This window comes from Cucurbita maxima, unplaced genomic scaffold (assembly GCF_002738345.1).
Source record: "Cucurbita maxima cultivar Rimu unplaced genomic scaffold, Cmax_1.0 Cma_Scf00002, whole genome shotgun sequence".
NCBI lineage: Eukaryota > Viridiplantae > Streptophyta > Magnoliopsida > Cucurbitales > Cucurbitaceae > Cucurbita > Cucurbita maxima.
Genome location: NW_019272018.1, coordinates 2,024,140 through 2,036,363, shown reverse-complemented (window position 1 = coordinate 2,036,363; position 12,224 = coordinate 2,024,140). Strand labels below are relative to the sequence as shown.

Sequence of the window (12,224 nt, the reverse complement as noted above, 5' to 3'; positions counted from 1 at the left end):
ATAAAAAAAAAAAAAAAAAAAAAAACCTAAGTAGTGTTTCAACTCAAGCGAAAACATCGAGGAAACAATGATAAGACCGCTTGAAATACACAAAATAAGCACTCTTGCATTTTGTCATAGTGTCTCAACATTGTTTATAGTGTCTCGACGATCACTTATAGTATCTTGACCTTATATATAACGTCTCGATGTTGCCAACGGTTAAATCTAAATGGAGATTTTAGAAGGAATAAATTGGTCATTCACCATAATTTCGACCAATTTGGAGGGTAAGGAGGGCATTCGAGTGTTGAAAAAAATTGATTTTCAAAGCTCGGAACATGAAATTGAGATATATACAAAATCTCGCTAATCATGTTAGATAACACATAAAATATATATATCAACAAGTCAATCAATACTGTGCGTAAATCAAAGGACGATCTATATCATATTTAAAGCATGCATACCTGTTATTAGGATGTCTATGTAGTTAAATCCCTGAGAGACTTAATTCACGAGGGAGATGTCCATAAGCTAGGAGAGGAACCGAGAAGCTTTCTCCTACATAAATCCACTTCAGTTAAGAGTATTTTTTTAAAAAAAATTATTTAAAATTCACAAGTAAAAAAAAAAGGATAATTTTGAAATTTTTGAAAATTAAAAAATATTGCTAAAACAATTTTTTTTAATGTTTTTAAAATATAAAAGGTATTGTTGGGTTTTTTTTTAGTTTAGGGGTAATTTATATAATTTATCTTAGGAAAAATTGTAAATTTGGTCTTTGTTATAAAAAAAAAAAGAAAAAAAAAAAGAATTTAATCCAAATAATTTAAAAAATTAAAAATTGGTCGTATATATAATAATGATTATTTATTATATATATTCTTTTTTTTTTTTTTTTAAAAAGACGGCGAGTAATTAGTAATAAGTGATTTAGCGGAAACTTTTCAAAATATCGGACAACCTTACTATTGCTCGCGGACCTTTTTTTTTTTTGTTTCTCAAAAGTCAGCTCTCTTCTAAGTTCGTCTTGCCGATCCTTGACGCCCCCATAGCGGACGGCGGCGGCGGCGGCGGCGCCTGACCATGCTATTACCCCCCACCTCCTCCTCCTCTTCCTTCCGCTTCTCTTTCCCCTTTCACTATTTCAACAACACCCACTAGACTCTCTTGTTCTTGCGGTTCGCTTCTTTTCACTCCAAGTCACATCCCCAAATGGACCCTTCACTTCTTGACGATATTATCAACCGTCTTCTCGAGGTCCGTGGCCGCGTCGGCAAGCAGGTTCAGTTGTCCGAGTCCGAGATCCGACTACTCTGTCAAGTTTCTAGAGAGATTTTCTTACAGCAGCCTAATTTGTTGGAGCTTGAAGCGCCTATCAAGATTTGTGGTATCTTTTTCCAACAATACTTCTTGCTTTCTCCTGAGATTTACTGATCGGTTCTTGTTTGGTTGGTTGTCTGTAGTTCTTCTTGGGACATTTTTTAAGTTCTTGGTTTGTTGTTGTTGAGATTTTGGAGCTTTTCTTAGTTTTATTTGTTGATGAATTCTATTGAAGTTCTTGATTTTCTGGGTTTTGTGGATTTTCTTTATTGAGTTGTTATGTAGTAGTTAATTGTCAATTTCTTTTACTATTAATCTCAAAGGATAAATCCCATATTATTAATTGGTTATGTGGTTCATAGTTGATGAACCGAGGAGGTCTTTATGTTTGTGTAGATTATTGCAATATTCATACATTGTGTTTTTCATGGAAGCTTTTACATATCTTTGCCAATTTCATTCGTTTTTTGTTTTTTCATTGCTCATTAATCTTGTAATGCTATCTTTGCATTTTACTTGTTCCCTCCCTTCTCTTTAATAATCCCTTATTGTTACAAGTTCTATTATGGCACGCACTCGCGTGTTGGGATTTACAAGTTTGATTTGATTTGTTCGATTGTTAGTCAATATTTTAATAGAAATAGTTGGTACCTTGGCAATCAAATCTAGCAGGGTTAGACAATTGTTCTATGAAAATAGTCAAAGTGCACGCAAGCTGACTTGAACACTCATAGATATGTACATAAGAAAACATATTTGAAGGAGGCTTATTCGAAATGCTTGATGTCTTATTATAATTTCTTAATGATTGGCCCCCAAGGATGGGGTGCTTACTATAATTTCCTAGGGCTTTCCACTTAGGGGGAGCACTAAGTTTGTGCTGGGCCATGCATTCAATTCCATGTAAAGGTGAGATGAGGGCTTTCAAGAGGTTGTGGTTGATGTTGATCCCCATCACTTTGTTGTAGTTTATAATAAGGGCTAATGCTTTTCAAAAAAATATTGAACGGTATCGAAGAGGTTTTTGATGTTTTCTTCTTCAAACGTAGAAGCGAGGACATTTCATATACAAATGGAAAATGGCTTATGGTCTTACAATTACCTCCCCAAGTTGAAGTCTTCAATGAGGTTGGCAGATGAGTAAGAAGAATATAAATATTTACTTTATACACAAGCGTGAATCCATCATTTAAAGTTTGGAATTTAGCTTCAAGAACTGAATCTAGAATTCACTTTCCACCCAGTCAAAAGATTTTTCAAACTCTAGTTTGATGATTATTCCTTTTTTTTCTTTCTTCTATTCATTCATTGATTATTCCACGTCGAAGTATTCATCTAGGATTTGTATTTCGGAAGCAAACTATATGGTTTTCGAATAACTTTTGTGATCCTTTCAAAGAGAACTATTGCGATACTTTTGTTTATACAAGAAATGAGGCTACTGGGACGGATGTCATGGATCGATTAACCTTCTGTTGATGATGTCATTCTTAAAAAAATCATGAAAACACCCTTCTGATAGATCAAGCTTGAGAATGTCCCATGACTTTTTTTTATAGAATTCAATTGTAAAACCATTCTGGTCTGGGCACGTTGTTCGCACCTAGAGACTTAACTAGTCTTCAAGACCTCTACTTCAATGAACTCAATCTCCAACCAGAATTGTTGATGAGTAGAAACAGTACTCCAATTTAGGTTTGATTGAGAGTATATATTGTCTATTCAATTCAGTTATGAGCATCACTATGGTGGCTCTTCCAACTGCTAGAAAGAATCTTTAAAAATGGTGTTTTCCCCCTCCAATCTTTGTTACCCAAATTTTGGTAGCTAAAATACAGTGGAAAATTTTGGTGATCTCATCCCCTCTAATCTTTGTTACCCAAATTTTGGTGTTTTTCCTCTTCTTGGTAGTCATTTGGTCCTACGTTTTTGTTACTCAAATTCTTCTTTTGCATTGAGTGGACAAAATTAGGTTCTTCATGTTGAGTCGGGGTGTTTTTTGATCAACAATGAATAGTGTCACTTCCTCATGAGCGTTAATATTTTGCAAATCACTACATAGCTTCCTCATGAGAGTTAATTTTAACTCTTGTTTAAGGTTTTCCCTTGACCGGTTCATGATGGAGCATTTTTCCACCCATTATCAATGAAAAGGAGAAAATAACGACCTCCTCAGAATTTTATTTTAAGAAGGCTTATGATCATATGGGGATTGAAGTTGCTTGGATAAAGCATTGTGGAGAAAGGGTTTAAAGCTTGAGTGAAGATCATGGATTTGGAATTCTTTTCCATCGATAACTCCTTCATCTTGATTGTTGGTAAACCAAATGGACCGTTTGGTTGAAGGTTTTGTTAGGTGGGAATGGGCATGGACAAGCTAGAGTCATGTTTGTTACAAAATTTTCAACAGGAAATAATTTATTCTTAGGCAGTATATTTTCTTATCTGTCCCTTCTCCTTTGTTTTCATAAATAAATACAAACATATTTTATTCCTATAAAATTTTGGTAACATTTTTCATGCGCAATCAAACACAATAATATTTTATTCTCAACCATCTTATTCTCAAATATATTATTCTTTGACATTTTTTATTCCCATGCATATATGAAACCTTAAACCAATCTCCTATCTTCTCGTTGTGGTTGGAGATGTTCTTAACTGGGGAATTTCAATTGGGGTCATTAAGGGTATTGAAGGTTCAATGCAAGCTGTCTTCGATTTGGAAATGAAGATCTTCTTTTGTTTTTGGTCAAGGAGGGTTCTTTTATTAGTCTTTACTCCATTTTGGCAGTATTTGAGATTATTTAATGGCTTAAGATTATTAGGGACTTGACAAGGTTTATCCATTCCATATAAGTTGTTAGTTCCCAAAAACCTTGAGAGATAAGGGCAAGGTGTGAGATTGGTACCATTGATTTTATCCATTCCACATAAGTTGCAAGAGTTCCTCTTTTCTTGTCTTCTTTTAATTCTTCTTCTTCTTCTTCTTCTTCTTTTTTTTTTTCCCTTAATGATGCAAGGTGAGGCTTTCTTCTCTAATGGTGCGAGATTGACATGCTTTCATTTATGATACTTTCTACTATGTAAGTTAGGGTGGGTGAGAGATTCTCTATGGGTAGGAAGGTCTCATTTGGTTTGGTGGAAAAGATCATGAGATGTTTAACCTCAATGAGCTTTTCATGCAACATGCTTATGATTGTTGTCCTGATGAGTGGATTACAAGCCACGACTCTCTGGACTCTTGGAGGATTTTCCTGACTAGTCAACTAATTGTCAATTTCACTGCAGAACCGTTTAAAACTATTTTCTAAACCACAGGAACTACTAATGTGTTACTTTGAAATCTTTGGTTGGGACAAAATTTGGGAATTAAACTTTTTTCATTTTTCTCAGTCTTTTCATAAAAAAAATGAACAGTGCTGAAAAATTATAGCCGAAGTGCCCAAACTTTGTTCTTAACTGCAGCTTTTGAGTATCTTGTCTCAAAGCGACTGATCTGCAGGACCACTTATTCTTTCATGTTTATGACTTTGGTACTTTTCATTCAAAGTGGCGAATCAGTCATAACTACACTGAGCAATTATGCAGTCATGGATTCAATCAAATGGGTGAAGATCTTGTAGATTAATATAAAAGCTTTCATTTGAGGTTTATGGTTATAAAGGAATAGAAGGATGTTCAAAGGAAGAATAAGCACGAGTTGTGGAGAGATCCTTAATTTGCCTTTCGTTTGTTTAAAAAAAAAAAGAAACTGAATCGATTGGAGATGGGCTAAGTCGTATGGCAGCTTAATATTAGGTTGTGATCATGTATGGCTGGTTTCTCTCAACACTTCTATGTGCCTCGGTGTAGAGCTTGATTCTGTTTTTCAACCAATTCCTTTGTATTTGGTCGTTTTGCTAGTTAGGTAGCAATAATATGGTGTATACGATAAACTTAGATTGATTTGCAAAAAAAGTACTGCACATAAAATAAATGCATCAATGGTAGAATTCAACGAATTACATTTTCGACTGAATATATTGGTCACTCAATCAGAAATATCTTGTTTTCGTGCATGCAAAACAAACTTTGCTAGCTCGAATGGATAATCTAGAGATCCTGATAACTGATTATATTTGTCTTCAGTAATCGTGGGTCCTGCTGATATTGTACTATTTCTGACATGTAGGTGACATACATGGGCAATATTCTGATCTATTAAGGCTTTTCGAATATGGTGGGTTGCCGCCTCATGCTAACTACCTGTTTTTGGGGGATTATGTTGATCGAGGCAAGCAAAGTATTGAAACAATATGTCTTCTCCTGGCTTATAAAATAAAATACCCAGAGAATTTTTTCATATTGAGAGGGAACCATGAATGTGCTTCTATAAACCGAATATACGGCTTTTATGATGAGTGTAAAAGAAGATTTAATGTTAGGATATGGAAGACATTCACAGATTGCTTTAACTGCCTGCCCGTGGCAGCTCTTATTGATGAAAAAATTCTCTGCATGCATGGAGGTTTGTCTCCTGACCTGACTCATTTGGATAGAATTAGAAATATGTCAAGACCAACCGATGTACCGGACACGGGTTTGCTCTGTGATCTTCTATGGTCTGATCCTAGTAAAGATGTTCAAGGTTGGGGAATGAACGACAGGGGTGTTTCGTTTACTTTTGGTGCTGACAAGGTGACGGAGTTTCTTCAGAAGCATGATTTGGATCTCATTTGTCGTGCACATCAGGTTTTTTCTGTTTCAATTTTCGTCTTTAAAATCTTGAAGACTGATTCTACTTTCTTCCTCGTTTTGAGCTTCTAATCTTTTAACTCGTCATTAATTTTATAGGTTGTGGAGGATGGATATGAGTTCTTCGCAAATCGTCAACTTGTAACTATTTTTTCAGCACCTAATTACTGTGGGGAGTTCGATAATGCTGGTGCTATGATGAGTGTGGATGAGACGCTTATGTGTTCATTTCAAATACTAAAGCCCGCAGATAAGAAGCCTAAGGCGACTTTTGGAAGCACTACTACCACAAAACCTGGAAACCCTCCAGCAGGGGTTAAGGTAAACACAGCATTTTGGAAAAAATCTCTCATATTATTACTAGCATTAGTTGGAAGCTTTTATTTACCATTAAGATTAACATGGGATCTTTACTGACCAATTCACTTTCTCAAATATATGATTCTGTAACCTCGAGTCCTAATATCTCATGCGACAATGCTTGTCGATGATTTTCTGGATAGTTCGTTTGGATCACATAAGTAGTTTGTGTAGATTTCGGTCTTTTGTCGATGATTTTCTAGATACTTCGGGTTACATAAGTAGTTTGTGTAGATTTCAGTCTCCGTCAACTAAATTGACCCATTAGCTATTCGTAGTTAGGTTGAGTTGGAAGAGTTCATCCGGGTGGATCAAGTCTGTATAGAATCTAATGTACATACTTGGGAACTTTCTGTTTGTTTTGATCTTGAAATTTTGCAGGCCTTCCTTGGTTCAAAATGATGATTTGGTGAGGGAGGCACCTAAAAAGGAGGGCTTTTGCGGCCAGTTGAGTCTACAAAACTTGGAAGTTTTAACTTCTGGAGGAAACTATAGGAGGATTGATCACTTGATTCTAAACTTGAATGTTGAAAATTGTATAAAAGAAATTCAAAATGATTACAAATACTGTTTTCCTCGATGCAAATTTTCAGTTATCGAAGATGGTAGGCTGCAAAAGCCTGCCTTTCTTCCTTGTACACTAGTTGGCAGCGCCATCGGTGTTATCAGTGCTACAAGTTTTTACTGCATGTGTTGTTGCCTATTTAGATATGTTTCTCATATTTCTTTCTTGATTCGATGTGTTTGTTATTCATATAGTTCCCACAATGATTTGGTATTCAAAGCCATGTCTTGATATGATGTGTGATAGTTCTTGGTTGAGTTTGAACGTTTTATTAGTGCGAGCATTACTTTCACTTGTTGAGCTTGTGTAGAGTTTGGTCGTTGGTGCATAATTTCAGTGCAATTAAGTAATTAATCAATGGTGATCGTACAACCATTTCTTGTGTCAGTATCAAGTTTATGCAAAACTGTGCCTCACACTATTGAGGACATATTCTATTTATATTGGCAAAAGATTAACTAATAGATCCGATTTCATAGGAAACTAACGAAGTAAGCCTATTCTTATGGCATGACTAACTTCAAGCTATTCTAATGGATTGACCAATTCTAACAGTCCCCTTCAATCCCAACAAGTCTTGTACATGTTGAGATTGTTACAATGTGTAGTAAAAGGAGTTTTAGACAGTGGTTTTGTCAGGATATCAGCTACTTGATCACTTGATGAAATGAACCGAACTTCCATTGCTTTACGTGCTACTTGTTCTCGAACAAAATGAAAATCAACTTCAATATGTTTCGTTCTAGCATGAAATACTGGATTTGAAGTTAAATATGTAGCTCCGAGGTTGTCACACCAGAGGCGAGGAGCCTTTGATTGATACACGCCCAGTTCCTTCAGTAATGACTTGATCCAAATCATTTCTGCAGTAAGATTCGCAATGGCCTTGTATTCTGCTTCGGTGCTTGATCTTGACACTGTAGCCTGTTTTCTGGAACTCCATGAGATTAGATTTGCTCCAAGAAATACAGCAAAGCCGCTAGTTGAACGTCGATCATCGGGACAACCAGCCCAATCAGCATCAGAAAACCCCGACAACATCATGGTTGATTTCTGAATTTTCACTCCTAATGCTAGTGTGCCTTTAACATAACGAAGAATTCTCTTCACAGCACCCCAATGAGCATCAGTAGGTGTATGAAGATATTGACACACTTTATTGACAGCAAATGCCAAATCAGGCCTAGTCATTGTCAAATATTGTAGTGCTCCCACTGTACTTCTGTATTTGAATTGTTCTTCAGCTGATAAGGGTATTCCTTGTTCTCTGAATAATTTTTCAGCAGAACCCATTGGTGTAGACATAGGTTTGCATTTTTCCATGTTTACTCTTTTCAACAAATCTAAAGCATATCGTCTCTGTGACAGTATGATACCATCTCGTGTTTTCTTGACTTCAATACCCAGAAAATACTCAAGATCACCCAAATCTTTTACTGCAAAATCTATTTTCAATTTCTGAATCAACCTTTCGGTTGCTTGATCAGAGGAGCTCACAATAATTATATCATCAACATAGATGAGCATATAGATAGTTATCTCTCTGTTTTTGAGAATAAAAAGAGATGAATCAGCTACTGAAGCCTTGAAGCCTAACTCAATAAGTTTTCCAGTCAACCTTGAATGCCAAGCTTTTGGGGCTTGTTTCAGGCCATAAAGGGCTTTCTTGAGCTTGCATATGTAATTCTTTGGTTTGGCTGAGTCTTGAAATCCTGGTGGTTGTCGCATGTACACTTCCTCTTTCAGAATTCCATGCAAAAATGCATTTTGGATATCAACTTGTCTCATATTCCAGCCCTTGGTTACTGCTAGCGAAAGAATGACCCTGATTGTTGACGGTTTGATCACAGGGCTAAAAGTATCAGTGTAATCAACACCAAATCTTTGCTTGAATCCTTTGGCAACTAATCTTGCTTTTAATCTTTCAACTGACCCATCTGCTTTTCTTTTCACTTTATACACCCATTTACTATCAATGAGATTTATTCCAGGTTTGGGTGGAACTAGATCCCAAGTGGCATTTCGTTTTAGCGCTGAGAGCTCATCATTCATTGCTCCTCTCCATCCTGGATGTTGCATGGCTTCCTGCAGGTTTCGAGGTTCAGTAGCAGTCTCTATGATCGGAGTTGTGATAGTTACAGCGCTTGCGAATTTTCTTGAGGTTTCTGAATATCTGATAGTTCCATCAGTGAATTGTTTAGCTTGTACAATGTTATTTCTCAACCTTGTTCGCATTGGATGTTGACTAGCTGCTTCAGTTGGTTGATCAGACACATGTTCATGAGTTTGGTTTTGAGCATTGATCGAACTGCTCTCAGCTTCATATTCTGCAATTTCCTCTGAACTTCTTGTATTATCTGCAGAAGATAAGCTGACACCAGACAAGTTGTCACTAGCAATATTATCAGTTTGACCATCATTCATATGGGAATTACTAACAACTGGTTCAATATCTGTAAGAGCATTTTCAGTGTAAAAACTAGCAAGTTTGGCTAAGGCTGGAAGTAGAACAGGATGATGTGGATTTGTGGTTTTGTTTGGTGGCTTAGATTCTTCAAAAGGAAAAATATTTTCATCGAAAACCACGTCTCTAGAGATGTAAATACGTCCTGTACTTCTATTTAAGCATTTATATCCCTTATGAGAAGAACTATAACCCAAGAATATACATCTAGTAGTTCTGAAACTCAGTTTCTTGTTGTTGTAAGGCCTTAAATTAGGCCAGCAAGCACAGCCAAACACCCTAAGCATGGAGTAGTCTGGACTTTTACCAAACAATTTATGAAGTGGTGTGTCTTGTTGTATGGTTCGGCTGGGCATTCTATTTATAAGAAAGCAAGCTGTGTTGAAAGCTTCATCCCAGTAGGATAGAGGCATGTTGGCTTGAGCGAGTAAAGCAAGGCCAGTTTCTACAATGTGTCTGTGTTTTCTTTCGACTAACCCATTCTGCTGGTGTGTGTGAGGACAGGAGATATGATGTTCAATGCCTGTGGATTTGAAATAATTGTGTAACCGATGGTATTCACCCCCCCAATCTGATTGGACGGAGCGAATTTTGGTATTTAGCATAGTTTCAACATGTTTTTGAAATTGAAGGAACACAGACTCAACATCAGATTTGCATCTCAGAAAGTAAATCCAAACATAACGACTAAAATCATCAACAAAGGAAACATAATATTTGGAATTATTTACTGACGCAATGGATGGACCCCATACATCAGTGTGAATTAATTGAAGGGGTGCTGTAGATACATGCTGAGAAGAACCAAATGGCAATTGATGTGCTTTCCCTAATTGACAAGCATTACAAATTGAGGAAGAGGGAATATTAGTATCTATAGCTAAATTATTATCTTGTAGAATTCTAATGGTAATTGGAGATGCAGGGTGCCCTAGCCTTCTGTGCCATTGTTCTTTCGAAAGTTTGGCTGTCAGCAAGGCTTGACTGAAATTATGCGGTAGAACGTATAGGCCATTCTTACATCTACCGTGGAGCAGGAGTTTCTTCGTGACTCGGTTCTTAACCAAAAAATAGTTTGGGTGAAATTCTACAACAGCATTATTATCAGATGCTAGTCTTTGTACTGAAATTAGGTGCTTATTGATTTTAGGAGCATATAGGATATGTTTCAGAACAAGAGATGAACCAGAAATTAATGAATTCCCAATATGAGAGATAGACAAACCTGCGCCATTTGCAACCTGAATTTGGTCGGTGCCAGTGTAGCGTTCTCTGGTGGTAAGCCTCTCTAGGTCATTGGTGATATGATCTGTGGCTCCAGTGTCAACATACCAGTTTGTGTCACTAGTGTATCCACTAGTTGCCAAAGCTGCTTGTTTGAGATTATTTTCGGCTTGATATGCCTGATCAAATCTGTGCCAGCATTGCAAAGCATCGTGATTGGGCTTACCACAAATCTGACAGACAATGCCTGAGCTGCTTTGTGTCTTTGATGGTTGACGTCCAGGATTGTTCACAGTACGCCTTGATTGTCCATGACCACTATTTAACTGACGACTACGACCGCGACTACCTCGACCTCCATTGGCACCTCCACGAATGGATATCCTATTGACATTGTTAGCAGATGAAAGTTGCTCAAATGTACCCTTACGCAAGTGCCGCATCTCATAGCTCAGCATGTGAGCATACACGTCGCTGACAGTGTATACATCTGTTCTGGTTGTAATGCTTGTGACTAGAGGATCATAATCTGGACCAAGTCCTTGCAGCATGTAGGCGATGAGTTCTTCATCCTCTATTCGCTTGCCAATGGCAGCAAGTGTATCACCAAGATGTTTTACTTTACGAAAGTAGTCAGCAATTGTCATGTCCTTTTTCTGGATAGTAGAGAGTTCCATACGGATCTGCATTGCTCTTGCTCGAGATGTGGAAGCAAATTGTCGCTCCAGCGTAATCCAGGCTTCTCGTGCAGTGGTGATTCCAACCATCGTGCTGAGAACCTCCTCAGTGACTGATGAGTTGATGAGGCTGAGTACCAGCTGGTCCTGGGGGTACCAGACTGTGAACTCAGGGTTGATGATAATTTTGCGATTCCCTGTTTCTTCACTTGGTTCAACGGCGATCGTCTGGCTTGGTGCAGGCATGGATCCATCCACAAAACCAACAAGGTTTTGGCTACGCAAGTAGGGAAGGATTTGGGTAGACCACAGTAGATAATTTTCTTGTGTAAGCTTAACACTAATCACCTGACTGATCGACGGAGAAGACATTGTGTTTGTTGGGATTGACATGTTTAACAGCAGAGGCTATGGATCTCGTGGATCTTATTTCTGCTCTGATACCATATCAAGTTTATGCAAAACTGTGCCTCACACTATTGAGGACATATTCTATTTATATTGGCAAAAGATTAACTAATAGATCCGATTTCATAGGAAACTAACGAAGTAAGCCTATTCTTATGGCATGACTAACTTCAAGCTATTCTAATGGATTGACCAATTCTAACAGTCAGAAGGACGACAAAATCTTTGGTGGAGTTGGGTCTTTAGGGGGCCATGCGTCATAAGAGAGATTATGGCTCTCACGGACAAGATAGACAAGGGCGACTCTCAAGTGGGGCTCATATAGCCACGTGAGAGTTAAGATTGAACAGTGCCATGATGTGATTGAGGAGGACGTTGTATCATCCAATACACCAAAAATGTGCATTCAAGCTAAATTGAGACATACATAGGGATTGAGAGAATGAGGTGACACGAGTGTCGAAGGCAAGCTCAAAGAGTTTTG

General features: G+C 37.4%; 1 protein-coding gene and 1 non-coding gene across 2 annotated transcripts; one reads left to right on the top strand and one right to left on the bottom strand.

Moving 5' to 3' along the window:
• The first annotated feature begins 1,197 nt into the window (after positions 1-1,197).
• On the top strand, positions 1,198-7,136 carry LOC111465414 (serine/threonine-protein phosphatase PP1-like). The gene is made up of 4 exons (XM_023109777.1): positions 1,198-1,372; positions 5,480-6,039; positions 6,142-6,363; positions 6,784-7,136. Exons 1-4 carry the CDS (start codon positions 1,198-1,200, stop codon positions 6,802-6,804), a joined length of 978 nt encoding a protein of 325 aa, XP_022965545.1. The 3' UTR covers positions 6,805-7,136.
• A 3,964-nt stretch (positions 7,137-11,100) lies between these two features.
• On the bottom strand, positions 11,101-11,236 carry LOC111473214. The gene has a single exon (XR_002715603.1). It is a non-coding gene; the product is annotated as a small nucleolar RNA Z247 (small nucleolar RNA).
• Between the last annotated feature and the right edge of the window lie 988 nt (positions 11,237-12,224).